Here is a 27,679-nt window from a genome sequence, read left to right on the forward strand (position 1 = left end):
GGCTGGATTTAGAAGGCAATTGGGCCGGCTCTGACTCCTGGGCCTTAGTTTGCCTATCCATGCCCTGGACTGTGCAATACACAGCTGCTGCCATTAGAAAGTGTGTTTCTAGTCCCTCAAGTTAAATTTTAAGAATGTGTGGGAAATGCTTATTAAGACCAAGGATGTGAACAGCATTTCCTGTTAGTCAGGAAAATTTTCAGAGTTCTGCATTGACCCTCATATTTAGCAGAAGCAGAATACGCTAGACAGAGTAAGAAATCTTAATGTACACTTTACTTAATTTACATAGGAAGAGAAAGGAAGATTACTTTGAAAAGGATTTTTTTTTTTAAGTGAGGAATATACATCCACCCCAAAACCACTCCTCATCACAGGCAAATGGTTCAGAAAAGATGAAACATGTTAGGACAAAGTAGAAGAGGGAAAGTTTGGGAGCCAAAACACGTGCCCCCCACCTCTGATCCTGTACCCCCCTTTTTCTGGCAAATAAACATACCAGGAACAGGTTTCACACTGAACTTTATTAAAGGTACAAAATTTGACTTACGAGCTACAAACACCTACCCTCCCATTAGCACCTCCTGTCCCCCCACCAAGAGACAGGATATTTCCCTCCCAGCCCCTCCCCACAGTACCCCATACCTTCCATGGTTGCAAGCAAAAATCACCTTCACAAAAACCCAGCAGTGGGGAAAAGGTAAACTTCAAGCACTTCAGAACACCCCTGCAAAGGGTGGGGGATGAGTAGTCTTGTGAGTTGGAGCAAAAATAACATTTCACCCCCACCCCCACACAGCTGCTGAGTGAGTTTGCCTGTGAAATTATCCACCCCAGGGTAGGGCAGAGAGGACTGCAAGACCATTCCAAGGTGCTCCACCAGCGGACAAGCAATTGACAGGCTTCCCAGCTTACTAGAGCACCTGCAGGAAGAAGGCCAACCAAAACTCTGCTGTTGGGCTCCTGGCCAATTTGAGATTTGGGAATCCTGCAAAGAATTCTGGACTAGCTGGACCTTGGTCTGAGCCAGCAAGGCACTTCTGATGCCTGCAAGCAAGACTGGATACTGAAGACCACTTGGCAAAGATGAATTAGGCCTTAACAATTAAGACATTCCTAGGAAGCACTCTTGCTTTGTAAAATTGGACGAATACCCCGCAGGGACTCTAATTCAAGAAGTCAGCCCTCACGGCTGCACTTGTGGGTCTGGGGCAGAGTCGTGAGCCTCTGCAGCCCTGCCTGCGCAGGTCCCTAGCGGATATGAGCCATCTCTTCCAAAAAGGGAGTCTTCATGCAGCCAGTGCACAGCTGGTCCATCCAGAGGGGAGCCTCATGCTGCAGGGGAGTGCGTCTTGGGTAAAAGGTGTAGTTGAGGTCATAGTTGAGCAAGCAGCTGAGCGAGGCCATGTAGACGTCCGAGAAGCGGCACAGGCGGCGTGAGAAATAGGTGGGGTTGTGGCAGGTGCGAAAGATGCTGCCAAACTGAGGATTGAAGAGGTTTTTGGTGAGTGCCCTGCAGCAAGTTTGAGGGGACACAGAGAAGAGAAAGAGAAAGAGTTATTAGACAACAGCATACAAAATTAAATCTTTGGCTTCCTAGGTTCTGTGCCTAGCTAGGTGACCTAGCAAGCTGCATCAGGACAATGTGTTTTCATGGAAACTGCAGCATGCAGTGCTAGCTGAAGAAGGCACCTCTCCAAGAATCTCAGCTTTCTATTGGGTAGAATTTTGGTTATAAAAATGAACGTGTTTTATTGAAAAAGTTATTTTTATTTCAAATTGCCCCAATAATTAATAAACTACGCTGTTTTAAAGAAGGATATTTCTTTGCAGAAGGATATTTTTAGATTTATCTGGCAGGGAAAGAAACCAAGAATTAAATATAAGATATTGATTGATACTAGGGAAAAATGAGGCTTCCCTCTGCCAGATCTGCATTTATATTAGAAAGCAGCATGCTTGTGTTGGTTAAAAGAATGGATAAAGTTGAAGAACACTCAATTGCTCAATTTGGAGGGGTGTTAAATTTGGTTGGCATGAATTTCTATGGTATGGCAAAGCAAGAATACGTAAGAACTTTATGAATCATGGAATTAGGAGAAATATCTATGGAGTCTGGGGAAAATATAAAAACCTGCTGGAAAGGAAAACTCATTTGTGGCTTTGACCCATCAAAGCAATTGCAGTGAAAAACTTAATATGGAAAAAAGAAGGCCAACGTATAGAGAATTACTGGACTTTACAGATACTAGTGTAAGCCTGAAAAAGATGGAAGAAGGCGGCAACAAGTGACAGATTGGTTGCAATACTGCCAAGTGAATTAAACATTTGACGTCAATAAACAATATGGTTTCATGGAACATACCGATAAGTCAATTTCTAAAAAGTATGTTATTACAAGAATGAGAGACAGGATGAAATGGTGAAATTGGCAATGATTAGTTGGGCAAGAGATGTAGGCCATAATATAGTTAGATTTGTGTGAAAAGCTGTGGGAAACAGGACTGAAATTTACAACCTGCTATGCTCTTAAGAAAAACTATTTGAAAATGCTAAATTCAGCTCAGTTCAACTTCTCTCGCCAACAGTCAACTGAAAACCACCACTGGAGTGTTCAGAGGTCACTGGAAATCCTCTTGAAACTGCTGTGCATGTAGTATCCATACCCACAATAAATGGATTATATTATTATTATTATTATTATTATTATTATTATTATTATTATTATTATTATTATTATTATTTACTCGGTCCATCTGACTTGGGTTGCCCTGGCTTCCTACGAACATAAAAAACTTTCCCATACAGTGGTACCTCTGGTTACGTACTTAATTCATTCCGGAGGTCCTTTCTTAACCTGAAACTGTTCTTAACCTGAAGCACCACTTTAGCTAATGGGGCCTCCTGCTGCCGCCATGGCGCCGAAGCAGGATTTCTGTTCTCATCCTGAAGCAAAGTTCTTAACCCGAGTTCTTAACTCCTGATGAGGAGCTAGAATTCAGAAGGAAAAGCAACTATAAGTAGATCAACCTTTGTATTTCATATTTTGTTGTTGTACATTGTATTTTTGTTTTGCATCGTAACCTACTTTGAGTATTATTTTAACAGAAAAACAGGGTATAAATTGTAAATCTCATCTCATCTATTCAAGCATGCAAAGAAGATATCACCCTGCAAGTTGACATTAATACTACAGACTGAAAAAGCAAAGCACCACATGTACAGCCTCGTCCCAGCTCCCCGAAACATCCTTGGCTAGTTGGCCTGGATAAAACTCTGATTTGCCACAGACACTCAGGCATGTGGCTATTTGTAACCCTGGATCTGGCACACTGAAGCGCATGGGAAGGCCGAGATAAAATGCTACCTGAGCTCTTGTCGCTCCTTCATCCAGTCCTGCAACACCTTCTGAGCTTCTGGATCCTTGAACATCTTTTGGAGAAACAAACCAAGTGGTTAGAAATGCATTTGATGTCCCATCCTGCCTTAAAACTCTAAACCATATACTAAACCAACTTCTGCAGAAGAAATCCGCCTTTTTACCACAGCCCATAAGCTAGCAAGAAACTTCATTTCTTCTATGTTAACTGGTCTTTAGGGCACCTTATTGATTCTATAACCAATGGATTGATTCTATAACCAATGGCTTCAAGTTACAAGACAGGAGATTCCGACTAAAGATCAGGAAAAACTTTCTGACAGGAAGAGCTGTTTGGCAGTGAAAGGGACTCTCTCAGAAGGTGGTGGACTCTCCTTCCTTGGAGGTTTTCAAGCAGAGGTTGGATTGCCATCTGCCAAGCGTGCTTTAGTTGAGATTCCTGCATTACAGGGGGTTGGACCATATGACCCTCTGGGTCCCGTCCAACTCTACAATTTTAGCATTTTAGGATTTTTGCTATACTATTTTAGCATCCTTTGCCATCTCTCAAGAGCAGCCCTCCATGAAGAGCTCTGTGCCCTTTCCCCATTCCATTCTCAGCCACCAAGTGGACTACCTGCATGCGCTCCAGCAAGCCGGTCAAGGCCTGCAGCCAGGTGAGTGCTTGTGAGTACTGTTCTGTGTTCACCATTTTGGTCTCTGTTTCCAGTTCGGGAACTATGGCCCCTGTTCGCCAGCCATGGCGCAGCATCAGGTCCTGTGGGGAGACGGGTACAGTGGAAGGAGGAAGGCATAGGCAAGCCCAAAGCAACTTCACCCCCCCTCCCCTCCCTTCAACTCAGTCAGGTCACAGTTCCCACAGGCCCCAGAGAAAAAGGCCCAAAGATCTCACCGCCAGGTCACTGTAGAGATGATCTCCGAAGTAGAGAACTTTGGATCCACGCCAGCCTGTAAGCTGGAGGAAGTCAACGAGGTTGCCCTATATTTTATTTTTTGACAGTGGAATGAGAAAGGGTGCATTAAAATCACCAGACAGGTGATGTCAGTTAAAGGAGTTCTATAAATACAGGAACAAAATGGCTACACAATTTTTACATTAATATAGAATGAGGTTAAATATAAGAGGCTGAATTTTGACCTAGAATTGACAAAAGATATGGAATTACTTGCTGGTATGGAGAAGGCAGCCTGGTGCCAACCTCCAGAAACAGAGAGCGCTGGGCAAGAAGCCCGCAGTGGGCTTTTCTCCTCTCCCTTGCTTGCCCACTGTGCCATGGCGACAGTGAGGCCAGACTAGGCCGTTTCCTCACTACCAGAGAAAGAGAGAGAGAGAGAGAGAGAGAGAGAGAGAGAGGGGGGGGGGCTGACATCTGAAGGGCCACACAGGCTCCTGTCATAGGGTGGAACTGGATTAGACCTGCGAGAGAGGAGATTACTTCCCCCATCCCTTAGGTATCTGATTTGACATCCATCCAAAGCTGCCTCAAGAATATCCAAGTGGAGAAAAGACAAAGTGTGTGTGTGTGTGTGTGTACAGATGATGATATGCTGAAGGACTGACATGCCCAAGTTACAAGCATGGAAAGATCTGGTGTATTAATTCCAGTCTTCCAAAAGACAGACAATCCCACCACCATGACATTTTTATCGTCCACAATCCATTTCCTCACCTGCTTATATACCTGCCCCTTCTCCAGCTTAGTTATTTTGTCCCACTGCAGATCCCCATTAGCATCCAGTCGCCGGAAAGGTCTGAGGAGAGAAGCAAGTGGGGGGTGGGTGGGGGGTGCCAACAAGACCCTCTGCTTTCCCAGAGCTAGGGGGCATGAGCTCCTGGGACCCAGCACCTGGCCTCCAAACCCACAAAATCATTCTCACTCACACTGTTTCTGTGGGCAACCGACACATAAGATTGTGTAGATGTTTTCTGCAAATTCTTGTGTGAAGTGGCTCTTGGAGCCAAGGTGAACCAGGAGGTTTGTATTTGAACTTTGACTTTGTATTGCATTTGGCAATATTATAAAAAGTGCAATTTAAGATGCACCTCCTTAAAGACTTATTTTCATTCTTTTATTTATTTAACAAAAATATATGTACCTCTTGATTGTAATAAAACCTTCATGTGGTTTAAATGTCAGTAAGACACAAAAAGGGAAGGAGAAGAAAGTATACAAGATATAGGGAAGAAGGGGAAGAATGACAGGAAGTGAAAACAGAATATTCAGAAGTCATGTATAATTTACAAAGCACCCCTATCTTCATAAAAGCAGACAAGCATTTCTGTCCCAATCCAGTGTAAGTGTGTAGCCTTCCCCACCCCACACACTTATTAAGTCACCTTTTTAAAAGTAAAGAAAGGAGGGAAATGATGCAGTTGGGCAGATAGCAGGATTTCAAATTTACACAGAATGCCCCCCCCCCAGCAACAGAAAGCAAACAGAATATTGGGCTCTCTGCAAAGTGGCCAGAGGCAACCTACCAGGTTCTTAAGGCTCAAGTCTCTATACTGACTGGTGTACTCTATAAGACGGTGCATGTGTGCGAGGGCCAGTACCACTTCCCAGATTTCAGGCTGTGCGCTCTGCCCCCCAACCGCCCAAGGTGGATGCACTAGAACTCATCCCTCAATGTGGCATACAGGATCTGGAACCCACAGCAGGAGCTTTAGAGTGGGCCACACTTACTTGACACAATCATTGAAGAAATGAGGCTTGTCTGCCTGGACTATGACCACGTCAAAGAAGTCCTGCCAGTCTTTACCAACCATGTACCGCATCCCTTTATTGCTGGAAAGAAGGAAAAAGGCACATTAGGAATAGGAGAGGGAATGTCACCAGTAGCAGACAGCAGAGGGAGCTTCTATGGGCTCTTGCAACAGAGACCAAGGAAGCCTGAGAAGGGCAGCAGATATTCCAGCAGAAGAATCAGCAGAGTGCAGGAGCTAATAATAATAATAATAATAATAATAATAATAATAATAATAATTTATTTGTATTCCGCCCTCCCTGGCCAAAGCCGGGCTCAGAGCGGCTACAATTCACTCCTTTCTCACAGCCCACATTAGTGCTCCCTGTTCATCTTCCTCCTTTATTCTCTTATCTACCATGAGACTGTCAAATTAGTGTAAGCTGTCTGCCTGAGCCGCCTAAAGGGCTGGGGCTAGTAGTGTAACACTTTAGGTCAAACCTAAAAAAATCTTCAACTATCTCAAGGGCCAGCACATGGAAGATGGAGCAAGCTTAGTTTCTCCTGCTCCAGAGGGCAGGACCAAACCTATGGCTTCAAGTTACAAGAAAGGAGATTCTGACCAAACAAGAACTTTCTGATGGCAAGAGCTGTTTGACAGACTCTCCTTCATTGGAAGTGTTTAAGCAGAAGTCGGATGGCCACCTGTAGTTACGATTCCTACACTGCAGTGGGATGGACTCGATGACCCTCAGGCTCCCTTCCAACTCTACAATTCTATGAAAATGCAGGAGAGCCCTAGAGATTCCAACAGAGTGGTTCAATATCAGCATTTAAGCAGAGTTTAAATAAAGTCTATTGGAGATCAACAGTTTTGGACCAGGGCAATGCTAATGCCCAGCCTACTTCTAGCTTGCAGCCCTGCCATGTTCAGACTCACACAAAGCTGAAAGGGCTGTTGGTGATGAGGAAGAGTTTCTTGCCACACTTGGCCAGGCGGTGCAGCACGGCGTATGTCTCATCCCCACGCAGGATGTACTTCTCTGCAGAGGGAAGATGGGCATTAAAAACTTCTCCATGTAGACAGAACCAAGAGACAAACTGAAACGATGTTCACTGGGTGGGAAGGAACAGTGCTGGAAGGATTGTTGTTTTCGTTTTCTGACTTAGGCTGGGCTTTGCCTACCCTGTGGAAGTGAACAAAAAGCACACAATGCAAGTTTCTAGCCCTTGTTGCTGTGCAGATGCACATGAAAGCACCTGGCCAATCCCTCTCTGATTTCTGAGACGAAGGGTGGGGCTTCAGTCTCCTGGCTTCTCCTGTGACTGCAGAATTTAGCTTTCTTGGTGTGGAATGCGCTTGGTCCAGGCACAGAGAATGCACAGACGAAGAGACTTCAGCCAGGCCTGATCTTTGGTTTTGCCTTCCCTTAAGCAGTCCACTGCTTGGTTCACTTGCTTAAGCCTCTGTGCCATTCTGCTAAATTACTTCATGCAGAAAAACAGCCCATTGTGGAACATTTCACTTCCGACACACTAGGCTAGCTAACCAGCGTGTTTTGCTCTACAGCTTAGCTAGTGGGTGGACGCTCTCCCCTTGGGAAAGGCAGCAGGTCTGGAAAGGCCATTTGCATCCCTTGCAGCCCTCTGCTTGTGTGGTTGCCCTGCCTTCAGCCCCTTGGCAGATGGATACTCACCCAGATCCTGCATAATCCACTTGTACATAAAGCCTTTAATATGGACATCCCGGATGGCATCCTATTGAAAAACTTTTTTTAATAATAGTTTTTAAAAAACACCTCAGAAATACACAAACAAATTAAACAATGTGCACACTGGTCTAGCTCCCCCTGACCTGCGTTTCCAATGCTTCACCAACACCCTGAAAGTTGCTTTCGAGAGATGGTACTTTGGAAAGGAAGGCTATACTGCGCCCTTGCTCTGCACCCCTTCCAAGCTGGCTTTGGGCTAAAGGGGGGGGGGCAAGAGCCGGAATCACCCCACTTGCCCCTCTATCCCAAGCTAGGTTACCTAGTTGGGTGGGGAGGCACTGCAAACTTTTGCAAACTGACCCCAGCCTCCCACAAATCACTTGCCTCTGTTGCTCCATTGCTTTACAACATATTCCGATGGCCAAACCAGTTTAGAGATCCATGTCTGGATCACTTGCTTTAAAAAGAAAAGAAAAAAGTAACAGTAGCCACCAGTTTTTGTGGGGGTAACAAGAATCCAACTGGGACTCCAGAACTGTAGGAAGAGGGTTAACCCTTTCCTTTTTGGCCCTGCTTTCCCTGACAGGGATGTGGGTGGAGGGAGTTCAGAGACACGGATACTTGCTTGTTTTCCTCCACAGGGCAAATAGCGGCTTCAGTGTGTTGGGGGTGGGTGGGTGCATTTACAAAGGAAAAACCTCTCCGTTTGAACCACAGCCCAAATCTGATTTGAGAAATCTCACGGGTGTTTTTACCTGTTTAAATAAATGCAGCAGACCTTGCTACAGTTACAACTAGCCTGGTCCTTGCCTGTTTCTGTCTTTCTTCCTCTTTTAAACACAGAGAAATTCCCAGCTACTTTCCAAAAAAGTGGTGCACACACAGTGGTTTAAAATGGTTTCTAAGCACTCCATGTGTATACACTTTCGGCACTGACAACATCCCATTGGCAGCTTGCACTTTAAAATGCATTCTGCAGACAGGTGTTTTTTTTTTACATTTGGGGTGACATTTTGCTGCACACCCCTACCTGACAGCACTCCTCAGTGGTCTTTTTTAAAAAAATAATAATCTGTTTTTTAATGCAAATCTGGCATAACAGAAAAGTTGTATCCAAAAAAGTTTTGGCTGCCTCCATAGGAAAATGAATACATGTGTGCATACCCACAATGGGCCTCACGTTTCTGGAACTTAGGGAAAGTGGGGAAGTACTGTGAGGAGGGGACAATAAGACACAGTGTGAATACATCCCATCAACTACTAGCCACTAGTGTGGACAGGAAATAATGTGACAGTGCTTTCCATTGCTCATGTGGATAGGTGTGCAGACAAGAAGAAATGACCAATCCATACTTGTAATGGCAGGTTTATTGTAGCTTTGAGAGACAGAATAACAACAGGAAACCCACCCAGAAGACAAAGGTCTGGGATTACAGGTGCTTCTAATCTCAGCTCATTACATACAGTGAAGATACCAGGTAGCCTGACATTTGGCTGGTTGATAGGGGATCAAATACTTCTTTCACTCATTATAATGCACATCAATCTCTGACTTTTGTCTTCTGGGTTTCTGGAGGTTTTCCTGTTGTTATTCTGTCTCTCACAGCTACAATAAACCTACCATTAAAATTATGGACTGGTCATTTCTTCATCAGAGGGCAAACGGGCAAATTTAGCAGGGGATCAAATACTTTCTCCCCTCACTGTAGAATAGAAGCATGAGAACCCCCTAAGCCTGTCCCTATTTTCAGGTGGAATTCAATCAAATACAAGCAAATTCACATTCCGGGAGGCTAATAGAATTGTGCAATTATCATTGATTGGGAGGTCTTGTGTAGCAAACCTGCTTCCCCCTTAAGACTTCTTGTGATAAGAAAAGTGATGGACAAATGCACTGGGAAGTGTGGGGCAACACAATGTCATCTAATCTCCCCATAAACAAATCAGAAAGTTGGCTTGCTAATGAGCATTTGCCATCTAATCTTCCTGCAAACAAATTGGAAGGAATGCTCAATAAAGAGGTCTCTTGGAATAGTCAAAGGGCCTACGTGCATCGAGGCAGCAATGGAGCAATGCTATTTATGACAATGCCTGTTCTGACCTCTTGCCCTGGATCAAGGAGACAGGCAGGCTCCAGAGGAGCTGTGAGTCTGAGAGGCAGAGCCAGATGTCTCACGTTTCCAAAGATACAACTAAGAAGGAGACTTGCCTTTTCAAAACACAGGCAGAGGAGGAGAAAGAGGCCCGTGCGTGTGCCTTGGGGCAGCTGGGCTCCTTGATAAGCCTCCCTGGCAGCTAAGCAGGCAGCCCCTCCCAATTCTCTCCTTGGTTCAGGACAGCCTGTTCTGCTGTGGCAAGATACGTCACTCCCACCCACAACAAAGTAGTAAAAAAGAAAGAACTGAACCGAGCCCTTGAGAGCACTCAAATCCTCCTCCTCAATTTGCCTGCAGGGTAAACCACAGAGAACACAGAGTCCTCCCTCCCCCCACCAAAAAAAAGGACACCTAGCAAGCAACAATCCTCCCGCCAATTCTCAACACAGAAGCCTACATCTCAACACTCAACAACAAGAGCAGAATATGCAGGAAAGTGGAGGGAAACACACCGTGACGTCTTTGTAGAGATGGATGGGATCATAATCAATGTCGTTGGTGATGAAGAAGTCATTGACTACGGCCAGGAGGGTCATTTCAGGGAGAGAGAAGATGTCCATAAACTGCTTTATGGCTGGACCCTGGGAAGACCAAGGGAGGGAAGGAGAAACAAAAGATTGTTCCTGGCTTGAACAGCAACTCTCAATCAGAACTGCCTGCACTCATCACCCATTTCTTGCTAGTGCAAGGACTGTAAGTGTCCAACTTTGCAGAATTCCTGGTTCATCCAGTCCAGCTACACATCAGAGCCCTACATTCACCAACCACCTTCAAAATCCACCATTAAGTGAGAGCGAGCATATTTACTTCCTCTTCCATTATTTGATTTATCAGATACAGTCATACCTCGGGATAAATGTGCTTCAGGATGTATTTTCGGGTTGCGCTCCGTGGCGACCCGGAGGTAACGGAGCACATTACTTCCGGGTTTCACCGCCCGCGCAGACAGTCAAAATGACGTCATGCGCATGCGCGGAAGCAGCGAAACACGGCACGCCCAGATGCATCTTACGTTCTATTCAGGATGCGAATGGGGTTCCGGAACGGATCCCGTTCTCATCCCGAGGTACCACTGTACATAGATCTAGACTGAAGAAAAATGGGGAAGGCAAGAGACATCAGGATTAGATAAAGACAGCTAGGAGGTACAGAGCACCCTCCGTGAGCAGGGGAAAGGGGCTGCCGTAAGACTATTTCACCGGGAAGTTCTTGCCTACCCACACTGCATTCCGAGTGTCAAACAACACACTATGTTAAATGCATAGTTTCATGTTCTTTCGTTTGTTTAAAAAACATAAAATAGCACCTATGGAATGTTCTGATCAGGATCAGGACCAGGACGGTGGTACCTTAGGATGTGAAAGTGGTGCATTGAGAGTGGGGGGGGGGGAGGTCATTGGTTTGGTTTGTTCTTGTTTTTATTATGCATTTTGTGTTTTTATCTTGTATTTTTATGCTGTGGATTGTCCTTAGATCTTTGAATGAAGGGTGGCATACAAATTTTATAAACAAAATAAAGTACCGATTTCCTCTCATGTTGAGCCAAAAACACACACACAAAGCTCAGGCTATCTGCACAGTAAGAGCAGAGCTCAGGTGTTCCTTCGGCAACAGTCATCCTCAGACCGAGCCCTAAACAGGAGCTGCAGCTGTATCTCAGTTGCTGGCTCTGCGCCCATGAAGTGAAAAACTGGACACAAAAGTTGAGCTCTTTTTGCGGGGGTGGGGTGGGGGGCAAAGTTGTTCATTGTTTTTAATGAAATTCACCAAAACCGACACTTCTGACATGGGCTGCCACACACCCGGATTTTCCTGGACATTCATCGATTTCCCCCCAGACGCTGTTTACGAGGGCTGAATACCAGACGTATGGCAACCCTATTTAAAGGGGCCCAGTCTGCTTTATCTGCCATTGACTCTTGGGGAGCGGGATGGCGCCTGAGTCCTCTGAGTCAGGGCAACATTACACCTTCGGCTAGAGAGGCTCACACCTCTTCGACAAATGACTTCTGGTTAGTTATGTACATCTAGGACTGGCTCCAAGGGCAATGCCAGCACTGGCATGTGGGTGCTCTGCCAACATGACGAAAACTTCACTATGGATGCCCCTTTTCAAAGAAGACCACTTCATCCTTACTCCAGCATCTCAGTTTGCCATGCATCCTGCAGTATTCCCTGCAAAAACTCCTGAGACAATGCAATCCCCTACCAAATACTTGGTAGAGAAACCAGGTGAATATGGAGGTCCAGCCTAGAAAGTAGATGCAACTGCAGGCCAACTAAGCTCCCTTTATAACTTGGTGGACCCTGGAAAGCAGAGATACATAGGAGGGCAAATAAAAGGAGCTGCACTCTGCTGGCACCTGGTCCCCTCTTGCCACATCTCCGTCAGAAACAGAAACGAGAGACACTGGCCGATGGCCTTCAAACCAGCTCCAGGGCTAGCAAGGGAACCAACCTTTCCATAGAAGCCACTAGCCTGGTGGAGGGGGATATGAAGGGTACCGTCATACAACGCCAGCACCTCGTCATCTGGAACCGGTTTCAAGCCCCTGTGGAATGCCAAAAAGGGGAAAGGTTTAGGAGCTTGGAAGTGTCGCAAGGAGTGCATCATTTCGCAGCTGAATCAAAGTACTGCATCTGAGTGATGTGGCTACGAAGTTATGAATTCCAGTTTGACTGGTGCAGACATGATGCGGTCTCCTTACAAACTAGTTTGCAAATTTTGAGCCAGAGCAAGGGATGGATGCTCCTTCCCCTCTTCCTTGCTTTGTTTGACTTAACCATGGTTTAATATTCCATGTGAACCACAGCTAGCCATGGCTAACACAAATATAACCAGAGTTTTCAAGGGAGATTAAAAGGACCGCATGCCTTTGGGACTGCTTCCCAACTTGCAAATTCTATTTCCTGGGAGTCAGGGTTATATCTTAGGCATGACCACACAGAAGAATATTAAAAATTAGGTCTAGGAACAGCCTCAATTCCAATATCTCAGCTATGAAATTCTGCTCCATCTCAGCCCTTGGGGGCCAATGTGAGCAGCACTTACCGGTATACGGTGCCCAGCTGAATGTAATGAAAGGCATCTATCTTCATGAGCAAGCCCTGTATGGATGACAGAAGAGAAATGTGGAGTCAGCACACAGGAAACCTATATTGCAAATTAGTTCACAAAACGATATTTTATTTATTGAATTTGTATAACACCATCTGAAGATCACAGGGTGGTTCACCACATAAAAATACAAAATATGAACACAAAATACATTATAAAAACAAGAGCAATAACAAACCAATAACACTCTTCCCACAAACACATTTAAAAGGACACACAGGGTGGTCCAACACATGGTCAAAGGGCTCCATGTGGCCCCCAAAGCCTTTTATGGTGGCCCTTTGCAACATTCGATGCCCCATCCTTGCACTGCCTTCCCAAAGCTGGATTAGCAAGGCGCTGGGCTTTGGGAAGTAGGTGTGAGGGCACTGACAGAGTCCTAGATTCCTCTTGCCTCCTTCCCAAAGCCTAGTTAGTGCTTTCCCAACTTTGGGAAGGAGCCAAGTGCCTTCAACCCAAAGCAGGGCCGGGTGTGTGAGTCAAATTTTGGTGATCCCACCCCCCATGAGACAAGGCAACGTGAAGCCCACTTGGTATGAGAAGTTGGACCGCCCTGATCAGCCAAAGCCAAAGGACTAGTTAAAGAGAAACATTTTGCCTGGCACCTAAAGATATGTAATGAAGGTACCAGGTGAGCCTCTCTGTGGAGAGCATCCCACAAGTGGGGAGCCATCATAGAAAGGGACACTCTGGTCCTCACATGGAGGACACACACAAAGAAGGGCCTCAGATGATGATTGCAGGGTCTGAGGAGGTTCACATGTAAAGAGGCGGTCCTTGAGGTACTGTGGTCCTTAGCCATTTAAGTCTTTATAGGTCCAAACCAGCACTTTGAATTGGGCCCAGAAACTAACTGGCAGCCTGTGCAGTTGGGCCAGGATTGGTGTCATCTGCTCAAACCGTCTTGCCCTGGTGAGCATCCTGGCCACCGAATTCTGCACCAGTTGCAGCTTCCAAACCGTCTTCAGAGGCAGCCCTATGCATAAGGCATTGCCTGCCCACATCTGTGCTACATGGATGACCACAACGGAAAAAAGAACAAACTCTTCCCTTGGCTTACAATTAACCCCCTGCTGAAAGTGACCCTTATTTGCACAGGTGACAAGTAATAATACTTAGCATGCATTTAAGAAGACTTTTAAAATGTTCCAGGTTGATTACACTACTGCATTGGGCCATTGCAGTTTGGCTAAGAACACCTGGTGACTTCAGGCTAAAGTGAGATTTGACACATGCACACACAGCTCTGCTCTTCCAGCCTCTGCTCTCCTGCCAAAGCCACAACAACAGGACAAGCCACCTGTCTCTGTCTCACCTTGGCAATGTCGTAGTGTAAGCCCCGGATGGCAAAGTTCGGCCAATATTCATACTTCAGGATGCCCTTTGGATACTGATGGGACAGAATAAAACATACAATTTGCAAGGTGGTCAATCAGTTTAAAAAGTCTAGAGCATTTCAAGTGTCATTTGGAAGCGGATTTCAAAGATAATACTTTTTCTCGATGAAGTCAATGCGGGGAATTGCTTGGAACCATGCTATCCATATTTATCAGCTACAATTGGGATCCCAGAGGCAAGCACAGACAGCAGGGATAGGGAACCTCTGTGGCCCTCCAGATGTTGATGGACTACAGCTCCCATCAGCCCCAATCCATTAGCCGTGCTGCTTTCTGGGGATGATGGGAGTTGAGAGTACAACAACATTGGGAGGCCCATACAGGTTCCCAAGCATGAAGGGCAAATGCACATTCTACCCATTAAGAGGCAAAGGAGGCATGAAAGGAGAAGCCCTCTTGGTCTGTCTGCCCTGATTACGTATAAGACAAGAGGTAAAAGTTAACTTTCTAGCACTTGAATGAGGAGTGCTAAGCCCTCCCCTTTCCCCAATGCTTCAAGTGTCTCTTCTAGTCTGGGCCACTTTGGATAACTGAGCTGCCAGAAAAGTGCCTGCAGTGACAGAGCATGGTGAGGTGAAGACAGCAGAGGGTTCAGCTTCGTCCACCTGAATGCTCCTTTTGATGCAAAAACCAAACACATACAGTTTACACAGAACAGGAGAAGCATACAAACACAACTGCCTCCTCCTCTCATGTCTCGCTTAGCCTAAGGCAGGGCTGGGGAACCTTTCTAGCTCCACTGGTCAGATCCTGGCCTTGGCTGCCAACCACCTGGTGTCACTATGATAGCAAGTGCCTTTGACTTTGAAGTACAGTACAAGAGTCCTGCATTGTGCTTTAAAATGCCTGCAGCTCCAGTTTCACTGCCCACCAGCTGATGGGTGGTAGAGCCACAGCCTGTTTTCTGCAGACATCCGGTGTATGAGGAAGTTCCGCACAGGGAGCACTTCAGCAGCCAATTCAGCGCTGCTCAGCTGACTGGCGGTATATCTGAAGCCTGATTTCCCTTGCCAATGCACAATTGTGAACATGGTTTAAGTGTACATATGATGTCAGGTGTGGGGGCAGGTGGGCAAGTTTTGGGGGAAACGGGCTCATGGATCAAGCAGGTACCCTTGGTGGGCTAACTTTGGCCTGTGGACCGCAGGCTCCCCACCCCCACCCAAAGGTTTTCAAACCTTCAGTTGCCGCCATTTGTCCAAGCCAAGCACCCTCCAATTTTGCCAATTACTTTTCTCGTGTTCTAGTCAACAGGACATGCAAGCTCTGGAGGTACCTTATACTGCTCCACAAGGATGTCCCGAGCTGTGTTGTAGATGCAAGAGTGGAGGGCAGGTGAGTATAACGCCAGTGTGTAGTCATAGTCAAATCCATAAACTCCGATAGTACTCAGGGAAATCTCATTGTTGGAGTAGATTGTTGAAGGGTTCAGAAGATTGCAGACCCCTGGGGGAAGCAAATCTGGAGGAAGATGGAAGCACAAGCAATTACCGCACACTTCCAAATGGATGCCTCTTACGGACAAAAGTAGGGGTACCCAACACATCAGAAACGTTGGCCTCCTGAGATTGTGTGCTATGCTGCAATGACACACACACACCACCATTTCTATACATTTCTCTCCATTTGACAACCTATACTGCACTCCCAGTGCCATAATAAGGCAAGAAAATAGCCAAATATATGGTTTTATTTAGTTCCAAAAGGTAATAAAATTGTGATCCAGGGATGGAGGGGAGGGGACCCGACTCATTGCATGGATGGGAGGGAGAATACAAGGAGCATTTTCTGAGGGAGTTTTTAGATAGGGCTTGATTTGAGATGGGAGAAAGGGATTAGGATAGAATTTGTCTGAGGGAGAACTGGTTCTGATTTGAGTTGAACCACCACACTGAGGAGACAATCTACAGCAAAAGGAAGGAGTCTCACAGATTAGATAGGAAGACTGGGTTGAGAGTCTAGAGAAGGTATTTAGACTGGAAGGCTAAGTCTGTGCCAGGGGAGGTAGAACCTGTGGGAATACAGACTACCTGGGTTTCATTCTAGCCAGAAGGGGAGAATTCTTCTAGGAAAAGATGATTCCCAAACCAGAAACAAGGGGTGAGGTGACCCCCCTGGGTCTGTTATACAAAATAAAATACCTCAGGAGGCAGATTGTTAAGAGAGTGGGTAACTGACAAAACGTGTCCCTCACTCATGAACCAAAGTTAGTGGGATAAGTCCTCTACAGCTGCGTTTGCACATAATGCTAAGCCATGGTTTATTCAACAAATCATCTTGCAGATGAACAAATAAGCAGTGGCTCCTTTCTCCAAAGCTTGGTTTGGTTTCCAGATGCTCTTGCCTATGTGTCATCATGAGTGGCTGCAGGAAACAAGCAAATCATAGTTAAGCAAGCCTGTTGGGTTTGGAAATAATGTCAAACCACAGTTAAAACAGGTCATGGTTCTTAAGCCAACAACAAACCATGGCTTCATTTTGTGGTTTGTAACCAGAAAAGAAGCCGTGGTTACCCAGCTGGGCTGAGATCAGGCATTCAAACAAAAGCCACTTGAGCTAAGTAAAACATGATTTAGCATTATGTGCTAACCAGGCTATAGACAGGTTGAAAGGAGTGCATGGCCATTTTCTTACTGGTTTCTCTGAAAGGCAGAAGGCTAAGAAATAGGAATTTAGTTGTTAAGGGAAGGGTCAGATCCCTGAAAAAACAGGTCCTGTTCCAGCTAATCAGGACCTTCTTTTCCATCAGAGAATAGGGAGAGCCCAGAACCTAGTTCTCAATGGTCTGATAAATCTGTATCTGAGCTGCACAACTTCAGATGACTGCTAGGAGTCATATAACTAAATGCTTCTCCTTAAAAAAGAAAACCTTGAATACAGAAGTAGCAAGGCAGGGAGAAGGGTTCCAGCTTAGCCTTCTCCCCAGTATGCCAGCTTTCTATGGAGTGTTTTTCTATGAAAGATCAACCCATCATGTGAACCACTACCTGTGTCATGGTATGCCATTTATGTAAGAACTAGGGCCCAAATTATCACAAAATTGGACCGTCTCCATTTCAGCCTCACTCTCCCCCTGCCCCCCCCCTCCAGTGTACCATACTTAGTTAGTTCAGGGTGTTGAACTCACAAAGCTACAGTTCCCAGCACCTTTAAAAAAAGTTCCCAGGTGAAGGTGGTATAAGAATGCTTTAAATCAAGGGTTCCCCAACTTCTGTCCATGGACCATCGGTGGTTCATGAGCTTCATGCAGGTGGTCTGTGGTGTGTCTGTTGATTTGTGGCTGAAGACAGGAGGGAGATGGTACATCCATCACATTAAATATTGATAATGGGGTTTTTTAAATTGAATTTGCATTACTTCGTTTATTTTTTGGATTTCATTTTTTGGCAATACTTCAAGTGACTGTCTATCTGACCTCCTTGGAGAGTCTCCCCACCTCTAAGTCTGTTCTTGCACATCAGCAATCTGTTACTACTGAACATTTCAGGAGACATCTTGCATAGCCAGGAGTCCTTGTTACCCTCAGGGCTTTATGTCTGCCACGTCTCAGCCTCTGAATGTGCTTTCCATATCGGGCTAAGTCCTCAAATACATGAAGATACAACAAAGAAACATGCCTCTAACTATGTATGGTGTGCATGCCTTTCCTTACTATTGAGTGAGCACAGGTAGATTCCACATATACAGGATTAAGGTATAAAGCAGACATAATGGCTCCTAAATAGACCTCAGCCTCACCCCACCCCAAGCCTTAATTTATTCTTTTTCTTAGAAATTAAGAACTAGTCATTTGGATTCCTCCTTATTTAAATGAGCAATATGAAGGCCATTCAGTGCCATTCTATAACAATAAGAGGCTGCTGGGTCCATCACCCAATGGCCCATCTAGCTCAACATCCTGTTTTCACAGTAGTCCACCAGATGCCCACAGGAAGCCCACAAGTAGAACCCGAAGCCAACAGCACTCTCCTCCCCCACTTCTGATGCCCAGCAGCTGGTATTCAGAGGCTTCCTGCCTCCTACTTGGGAGGCAAAACATCCCTTCTTCAACCACAAATCTGCAGTCACTCTTTTAACCACCTAAATGAAGCTTATCTCCAGGAACCACCATTTGGGACTGCCTGCTAGACAGCAAAGATTAAATCTCCCCACAGTAGCCTTTGCCACCCCTCTGCTCCTCCAAATTATTCTCTAAACGCTATTATGGCTTCACATTCATGGCTGGCTTGGAAGCTGGATGGGAACCACTGGAAACAGAATGGATCTTGGCCATTCTCAACTAGATTGTCTGCTTTGCACGCAGGTCCCAGGCTTGATCCCCAATAGCATGTCCTGGCAGGGCTGGGGAGAGCCCTGTGTGAGATCCTGGATAGCCCCTGCCTGTCCACATGGGCGATCCTGAGCCAGAGGGACCAAGGGTCAGATTCAGTAGAAGGCAGCTCCTTGTGTTCCTCAGTCCTTCAGGGAGGAGCTTGAACAAGTGGCAGAACTGGTTCACAGCCAAAATATAAAGCAGCCAGTTGCCCACACAGCTCTCAGTCTTTTAAGAGTACAGACTGCTATACCTGGGCAGCGCATACACTTCGCTGCTCGAAATACATAGCACTTGTGCAACAGCAGACATCCTCCATCAGTTAACCCTGTCAAGTGCAAGCAGGCACACTAATGAAGAATTTGCCTTATGCCAAGTGATGAGTCAGCTCACCTCGGAGCACGGAATACACGTTGCCTTCTGTCATCCCCCCCCCCCCCGTAAACTGGTTGAGCTGGAAATAAAAATTACTGTATTCAGCAAATGCTGAAATGCGTAAGATTCTTTGTGGTCAACGGGCAAAGCACAGAGGGAACTGCTGGGTCAGACAGCCTGGTGTGGTCAAATAAACTTTGTGGGTAGCGATGCCACAGTTCAAGAAACTGGCAGTGCCCAGGAAGGAAGGAAGAAACTGTTAAGCTTTGTAATGCATATTTTTGTGAGGTGCAGAGGAATGACAGTGGGAGGGGAAGAAGAGAGGAGAGAGAGACATGGCAATTTGTGTAGCATTTAGGAGAAAGTCAGGAATTAAGAGCAGGAGTTTGATCGCTTTGTGCATCCAAATAAGTATGTCCATCCTTATTACAAAACTGGATTAAATACTGTTAACGTTACACTAAATATACAAAAGCACACTATTTTGCTCTGGTTTATTTTGAAGCTAACATCATCTCTACAGGGTTTGTTAGAATCTTCAATTCCGCAGATGAACATGTATAAAAACGGGTGAGAATAGGAAGTCGTCTTAAGCTAAGTTGAGGCATCTATGCTCTCTACAACAGCTCTCCAAGGCTTCAGACACGGGTCTTTCCCTGTCCCTATCTAAAGATGCTGGGGACTAGGTAATGGTGGTAATGTAATGCTGGCATTGTCATACCATGAAATTACATTACCTTCTAATTGTTTATCACATGTTTTAACATAAATTGCACAATTAAGTTCACTCGCCAGTCCATGCCTCCTCCCGATCTCTGTAATATTGATAAAAATCCCGACCACAGAAAAAGGGAGAAAGGGGAAGAAAATAGAAGAGGCAACAGCAGCTTTGCTACTGAGCTATAGCCCATCTCTGGCTGCAACTAGAACAGATTGATTAAATCATGTTAAGGAGTATAAGGGGGGGGCACTCTAAAATTGCACTGTTCTCCTCTGCCCCAGCAAGCTTGCTAGATGCATACTTTTGGCTGGTCCCTGACAAGGACTGGGAGAACGCCCCCGATACCTGGAATTCAGAAGGAGAACCCAAAATGTATGCATCATATTTTTGAGAAATCAGGATCTCCTTCTTTGGACTGGGGGTAATTAGTACTACCGTGTTCAGATGAATCATCTGTTCCAGTCAGTCTTATACGTGCCTCCACCACCTGTATTAATCAGGCAGATTTAAAGAAAGAATACTTTTTTAAAATATGCAAATATTTACAAAAATCAAGGGTAGCAGGCATCATTTAGAAGAGCTTCTCTCCCACACAGGAAGGAGTGGCTCTTCCAGATTCATGGATGCATAATCTAAAAACAAAGAAAGGATGGCACTTTCTTCCAAAGATTTGTTTTACCTATTTTTTGCATGCAAATTTAAATCAATTAAAACTACTGTGATAAAACAACTCCAATTCTTTAAATTTCACTGTGTTTGGTGTTCTTGCTGCAGAAGAGTCCCGTGGCACCGTAAAGACTTATCAGATCCACGCCACAGGGAATGTCAGCCTTTCGTGTTGTTGCAGCCGCCGCGTGGGTCTTGCTCTCTTCCTCCCACCCTCCGAAGCCCGGCCCGAAAAGCCGGACACAAAGCAGCCCCTTCTCCCGCTTTCCCTGCCCGGACATGTCTCCCAAACACAGGGGAGGGGATCCCACGATCCAGCTTGAACGGCAGCAGAAAGCAGGAAGGCCCCGGAGCAGATTCACCACAACAAAAGCAGCCCGGGAGATGCGCGAGTGACTAAAACTGTGTCAGGAACCGGGTTCCCTCGGGTCGGCCAAAAGGTACCACAGGAAGGGACCGGCTACAAAGTACATGGACGGGGAAAAGAAACGGGGGTCCTGCGGGAGGAGAGAAGCCAAAGGGGGCGGCAGCATCCCCGAGGGAAGGGAGCGGGCCGGGCGCCTCCTCCCCCGCGAAGCCCCTCGCTCACCCTGCACCAGCCGCTTCAGCTCTCCGTAGCGCGCCCACAGGAAGGTGGGCCGGTCCGGCCCGGGAGGCGGCGCGCTGCCGGCCAAAGCCTCTTGGTGGGCGCCGGGGGCTGCGGCGGCGCCGCGCCGAGCCTGGGGCTGCCGGCTCCCGTAGGGAGGCCTGGGCTGGGCGCCGGGCGCCTCCGTCGCGAAGCGGCTGCAGCGGGAAAGCGAAGCGCCCGCCCGGCGCAGCAGCAGCCCGCCAGCCATGGCCGAGAGGCGTGTGGACGCGCGAGCGAAGGCGCCCTGAGGGCGGGCCGGGAGAGGCGGCTCCGCCCGGCAGGGAGGGCCTGGCCGGGCGCCCGCGCGCAGCTCCCCCGCCGGCTGGGCAGACGCCGCGCGCCCCGCGGAAGAAACAGGGGCCTAGGAATGTAATAACTGCAACTAGCAGATCCCCCGCCCAGGACGAGGCAGAAGTGGCCGCCTTGGGGAGATCTCGCCGGATCCCGCCCCCCGCGTCTCCGGCAGGATTCTGCCGCCTGAGGCACCGCCTCCTGGGTGGGCCGGTCCTGAAAAGCTTCCCTAGGATTGCAGTCTTCCACCCGCAGCCTTGTCTCCGCGTGTCCGGGGCTGCTTCAAGAGAAGAGGGGGACTGACAAATAAGTATATTTTGAAAAATAAATGAATGAACGAATTCCTGTGCCCCACAAATAACCCAGAGATGCATTTTAAATAAAAGCACACATTCTACTCATGTAAAAACACGCTGATACGTGGGGTGGATTGAGAAGGCGATTGGGCCGGATGCAGCCCCCCAGGCTTTAGTTTGCCTACCATGCACTATACAGTGGTGCCTCGCAAGACGAAATTAATTCGTTCTGCGAGTTTTTTATCTTGCGAATTTTTCATCTTGCGAAGCACGGATTCCCATAGGAATGCATTGAAAATCAATTAATGTGTTCCTATGGTCAAAAAAAGATTGGGACGCGGGTGGCGCTGTGGGTAAAAGCCTCAGCGTCTAGGACTTGCCGATCGAAAGGTCGGCGGTTCGAATCCCCGCAGCGGGGTGCGCTCCCGTCTTTCGGTCCCAGCGCCTGCCAACCTAGCAGTTCGAAAGCACCTCCGGGTGCAAGTAGATAAATAGGGACCGCTTACCAGCGGGAAGGTAAACGGCGTTTCCGTGTGCAGCTCTGGCTCGCCAGATGCAGCTTGTCATGCTGGCCACGTGACCCGGAAGTGTCTCCGGACAGCGCTGGCCCCTGGCCTCTTGAGTGAGATGGGCGCACAACCCCAGAGTCTGGCAAGACTGGCCCGTACGGGCAGGGGTACCTTTACCTTTACCTTTATGGTCAAAAAAGGTTTAAAAATCACCAAAGTGTACAGTACTGTACATACATTTTCTAAGACACTGGGGGACAACTCAAAGAAGGTTCCTCTTCCACTCTGTCCATGGTCTGCTGCTTCATCCGCCTTTTCAGCACCTCCCTGAAAGATGACATGACCCTCGTATCAAAAGTGTTCGCAAGGTCACGTGTCAGGTCCTTGTCAGGGTGGTGCCGCTGTGCAAAAGCTTGCACATCTTTCCACTTCTGGCAAATGTCCCTCAGTTCTTCTCCTTCTTCCTCTCACCGGCCTCTGCAGCAGCAGTCTTCTTGGGCCCCATGGCAGCACAGCTCCTACCTTCGCAACCCCCCCCCCCAAAAAAATCAGTGCTTCACATCCAAAAAATTCAAAAGCACCGAACCTCCTAGAAAACACAACCCAAAATCCAAAAAAAACCCAAAAAGTTTTAAAAGTTTAACTTACTAAATGGCTGCAAAAGAAGTTTTGGAAAAGCTTCAAAAATCACCAAAGTCTTCAAAAACCTCAAAAAAGGCTACCACACCGCGTGCTATGAGTTGCTCCTCGAGGTCAAGTCGCAACTGCACCTCTTCAAGCAATGCACCCTGGGTATTAGCAGTTTTAAGAAAAAGGAAACAAACTTGCAAGACGTCTTGCGAAGCAAGCCCATAGGGAAATTCGTCTTGCGAAGCAACTCAAAAAACGAAAAACTCTTTCATCTTGCGAGTTTTTTGTCTTACGAGGCATTCGTCTTGCGAGGTACCACTGTACTTTTAAAGCACATTTCAGGAATTCTTGGCACTGTGGTTTATTCCCTCACAGTTCACAGTTCTTAGCAACCCTTAACAAACTACAGCGCCCAGAATTATTTGAGGGAAAGGATGTGCTTTGCGTGTGCTTTTATGGTATATTGTATGCAATAGCCCCCTTCACACATCTGTTGCATGAAGGGAAGTCCCACCTAGAACCGGGCTAAAGGCCACCGGCTCTATCTCTGACATCCATGCAATATGCATAGACATCAACCAGGAAAAGCCTACAGGTAAGGACTTCCCCCCACATTCTGGAACTATACACTTAATAATAATGCATCATTTTAAACAAAAAAAAATCCATGTGTTCCAGGGCTAGAGAGAAAGCAGCAATCCCAGTATTGGGAGAAACAAAAGTTGGCAGCTGATAGATCAGACATAGAAAAAGGCTAGAAGGAATGCAACAGAATCCTAGAACAGATAATTAAGCAGTCTGGGAGCACTTAGAAATGGAGGCTGTGATGGGTTTTTCAAAGCAAGTCATGCCAGACAAATCTCGTTTCTTTTTTTGGGAAGTTACAAGCTTGATGAATCGGGAATGCTGTGGATATTGATTTCAGTAAGGCTTTTGACAAAGTCCCCCATGATATTCTTGCAGAGAAGCTGGTAAAATGGTCTGGATGAGGTAACAGGTAGATTTGTAGCTGAGCTTCCTGAATCGCAGGGAGTTGGATTAGATGACCCTCTATTTATATAGAATAATAGAATTGTCATATCCATTGCAGGAAGTCATTTTATCTGCCTACAACTTTATACCAATGACAGCAATGAAGTACACATGCTATTAAGTACACATGGCAGAGTTTGGGCACTGTCAGATGGTTCCTGTTCTGCTGATGGGATTTAATTGTAATACCAGCTTTCTCTTTCTTTAGGTTTTTCCTCCTCGTCTTTTCCCCTTTCTGCCTTTGTTCTTTTTTAGACTAGGTAGCTGTTTTATGCCAGTATATTATAAAAGAGATAACTTTGTAATGGGTATGTATTATTGTATATCTCCGAGTATCAATAAATTAAAAAAACCAGCAGATGCAAGTCACACAATTAAACTCACTCCCCACTTCCAATTTGTGTGTGCGCGTGACATCCTCTTCATCCAAGTGGCAGACCACACTCCCCCCCCCCATTAAATTTAGATTTTCCCAATCAACAGTTCATCCAGTAAGGGAGTATCAAAAATAAAAATGTATGTTACCTGACTGTGGGTGTACTGAAGCACATTGTTGGCACTTCTTTTCCACATGTACAGTAGTAAAATGTCACTAAGCACCATCTCTCACTGTGCCCCCTACTTCTGTTTCCATTAACCCAGAGGAAAGAATGCAGCCTGCCATTTTCCACTGGTTGCTGTTGAAGGCATGTCCATAATATTTTAGTTTTTAAATAGCTCTTTCTGCAGAAACTCTTGCATAAAACAGCCATATCAAATATACATACAGGAGTCAGGAAAGAAAAAGCTGAGGAAAGGAAGTAGCAGCCTTGCACATAAACAATCATTGGCTGGAGTGGAGCAGCACACGTTTTATTTTTGACTGTTCTTTTGTGCACAAATCTAGAATATTGTAAACACTTTTCTTTCAAAGGTTGGTGGAGTTTGGCTGTACAGTGGTACCTCGGGTTAAGTACTTAATTCGTTCCAGAGGTCCGTACTTAACCTGAAACTGTTCTTAACCTGAAGCCCCACTCTAGCTAATGGGGCCTCCTGCTGCCGCTGCGCCGCTGGAGCCTGATTTCTGTTCTCATCCTGAAGCAAAGTTCTTAACCTGAAGCACTATTTCTGGGTTAGCGGAGTCTGTAACCTGAAGCGTATGTAACCTGAGGTACCACTGTAGTGGAAAAGTTAACTGAAAAAGTAGACATTTGAGGGGAGTCAACCTGAAAGGTATAAGCTTGAGGCAACAGTGTAATGCAGCAGCAAGAAAAACAAATGCTAGAAGTGACATTAGCTAGCATTCAGCACCAGGGGAAAGTATTTGTTTTCTACCTGACCTTTTGAATGACAGCATTGGCCACAGTAGCAGATTTGACTGATTGAGGGCAAGTATATACTGAACTTTATATTATGATCAGCTGTCTTGGGATTGTTCTATTGGTGTGTATATATATTTATGTATATGTATATCTTGGGATAGATTTTTGGCAAATTGGGTACTGATGAGGGAGCACTACTACGGTGAATCTCTCCATGCTGGAAACTTAACAGAAGTATGATCTGTTGCACACACTAGGTGTCTCACTCCAGTGTACAAAGGAAGAATGCTTCTTCTGCACAGTAACATTTCTAATGACTCAGCTTCTCTTCCTCCCTTTTTGTAGAACACTCCCACAGCCTTAGCCCAGAGGATGAAGGGCTGAGACCAATTTGACACAAAGCACAGCAACAAACCCAGCTTTGCTCCAAGTACCTGAGCAAGAGGCAGGGTTTAGCCAAGCCTCCAAGCTTTTATCTGTTACTAAGATCACTATATGCCTATTTTCCATTTTTGCCAGAAGGGGGCATCAACCATCTACAGATCTTATTATTATTAAAGAGTTTTTTGTTTTACAGAAGTATGTGTAATGTCTCTCGTATTTTTTTCCATGTAACATTTTTACAAATCCTTTTCATTTGTTGAGACATTAGGGGGAGGAAAAAAAGGGGTGGAGGGGGGAAGATGGGTGGGTGGTGGGTGGCGATGCTTCTATTATGCTTAATGTATGTAGGGTTTGGTGTCAGCGTTGCTTGTGCTGTTCACTTGTGTTCCTTTGGTGGTGAGAGAGGTTGGGGTTGGCCTAGGGTGTGGTTGTTTGTTTGTGATAGGCTGTGGTGATCTTTGTTTTCGTGTGTGAGTGGGGTTGGTGGGTGTTTTGGATCAGGTTAGCCATATTGATTTGTACAGTGGTGCCTCGCAAGACGAAATTAATTCGTTCTGCGAGTTTTTTCGTCTTGCGAAGCACGGATTCCCTGGGTATTAACGGTTTTAAGAAAAAGGAAACAAACTTGCAAGACCTTTTCGTCTTGCGAAGCAAGCCCATAGGGAAATTCATCTTGCGAAGCAACTCGAAAAACGAAAAACTCTTTCGTCTTGCGAGTTTTTCATCTTACGAGGCATTCGTCTTGCGAGGTACCACTGTATGCTGTTGGTGGATTATTGTCATTGTCTTGTTGGGCTGTGTAAGTGATAAAGGGGAGCCATAACGGGGTAAAGGCATCTTCTTCTGTTTGTCCCCATGTCAGTTTCAGTTTATTGGTTATTTTTTTCTAGTAGGGCTGTTTCCCATACTATTTGGTACCATTGGTCCATGCTTACTCCTGACAGGTCTCTCCAGTGTCTGGTTATGGTGTTTCTGGCTGCTGAGAGCAGGTGGGTTATGAGTTCTTTGTGGTGTAAATGGGCATTGTTGTCTTGGAAGATGTTTAGTAGGTCCAATTCTGGGGTGATGTTTAATACTTGCTTAGTTATTTTACATATTTCTCGTGTGGCTGTTGTCCAGAATAGTTGGATTTTGGGGCACTCCCACCACATGTGGAGGTATGTGCCTGTGTAGGATCCTGGGCGTATTAGCGCTAGTTTCCTTGGTGTTAGGTACCACCTGTAGGCGAGTTTCAGAGAGTTCTTTTTGTTGATATCTGACCTCTTGACACTGCTTCCTTGTCTTCAAGCTGTGGTCCATTTGCTTTTTGTTTAAATGCACAGAGGCCCCCCCCCCACTCCGTGCCTGGCACAATCTGCTTGAAGCACAAAGTAGTTTTTGAAAGCTGTGCAAGCAAGCCAGATGGGCTACAGTCTTCTTGGCTGAAGTCATGGACACAGTTTTCCCTGCACACAGAAAGCCATCTCCACCCAGCCATGATGCCTTCACAATAAGATTCTTAAAAATATCCTGAGCGAGAAGGACCATAGAAAAAGAAGTTGCATTACTTTGTAGCATGGTGGCAACAAAAGCTTGGATAAAGGAATTAAGGAAAGGATCTGCCCCAATAGGTCTAGCAATGTTTGCCATCCTTTAGATGTGAATTTGGTAAAAAGACAAAAGTGGAAGGAAAGTATTATGCAACCACCAAAACTAGGATGTTATTTACTAAACAGAAAAGTGTACCAAGGATAGCAGAATGGTTAGAGAAGCTGTAAGGATATGTGGATATAGGTAAAAGGTAAAGGTAAAGGATCCCTGGATGGTGAAGTCCAGTCAAAGGTGACTATGGGGTTGCAGCACTCATCTCGCTTTCAGGTCGATGGAGCCGGTGTTTGTCCACAGACAGTTTTCCGGGTCATGTAGCTAAACTGCTACTGGTGCATGGAGGTCCATGACGAGTGTCAGAGCACACAGAGACACAATTTACCTTCCCGCCGCAGTGATACCTATTTATCTACTTGCACTGGCATGCTTTTGAACTGCTAGGTTGGCAAGAGCTGGGACAGAGCAACGGGAGCTCACCCCATCGTGGGGATGCAAACAGC

At 46.1% G+C, this 27,679-nt stretch overlaps 1 protein-coding gene and 2 long non-coding RNA genes across 3 annotated transcripts; all 3 read right to left on the reverse strand.

The window, feature by feature from the left end:
- Positions 1-257: 257 nt before the first annotated feature.
- On the reverse strand, positions 258-21,357 carry LOC309359663 (5'-nucleotidase domain-containing protein 2-like; the record flags this gene model as incomplete). Its single annotated transcript, XM_081893543.1, has 14 exons — positions 258-1,513; positions 3,368-3,432; positions 3,996-4,136; positions 4,272-4,358; positions 5,050-5,131; positions 6,064-6,165; positions 7,005-7,107; positions 7,762-7,822; positions 10,385-10,513; positions 12,391-12,484; positions 12,985-13,040; positions 14,366-14,440; positions 15,724-15,908; positions 21,111-21,357. The coding sequence occupies 14 exons, from the start codon at positions 21,355-21,357 to the stop codon at positions 1,252-1,254; spliced, it is 1,689 nt and encodes a 562-aa protein (XP_081749669.1). The 3' UTR covers positions 258-1,251.
- On the reverse strand, positions 8,838-10,378 carry LOC309360428. The gene is made up of 2 exons (XR_014164139.1): positions 9,999-10,378; positions 8,838-9,968 (listed from the first exon to the last, which is right to left on the reverse strand). It is a non-coding gene; the product is annotated as an uncharacterized lncRNA (long non-coding RNA).
- Positions 16,260-20,949, reverse strand: LOC309360443. The gene is made up of 2 exons (XR_014164154.1): positions 20,450-20,949; positions 16,260-20,026 (listed from the first exon to the last, which is right to left on the reverse strand). It is a non-coding gene; the product is annotated as an uncharacterized lncRNA (long non-coding RNA).
- Positions 21,358-27,679: the final 6,322 nt, after the last annotated feature.

Source organism: Podarcis melisellensis (genome assembly GCF_964234715.1).
Source record: "Podarcis melisellensis genome assembly, chromosome: 17".
NCBI lineage: Eukaryota > Metazoa > Chordata > Lepidosauria > Squamata > Lacertidae > Podarcis > Podarcis melisellensis.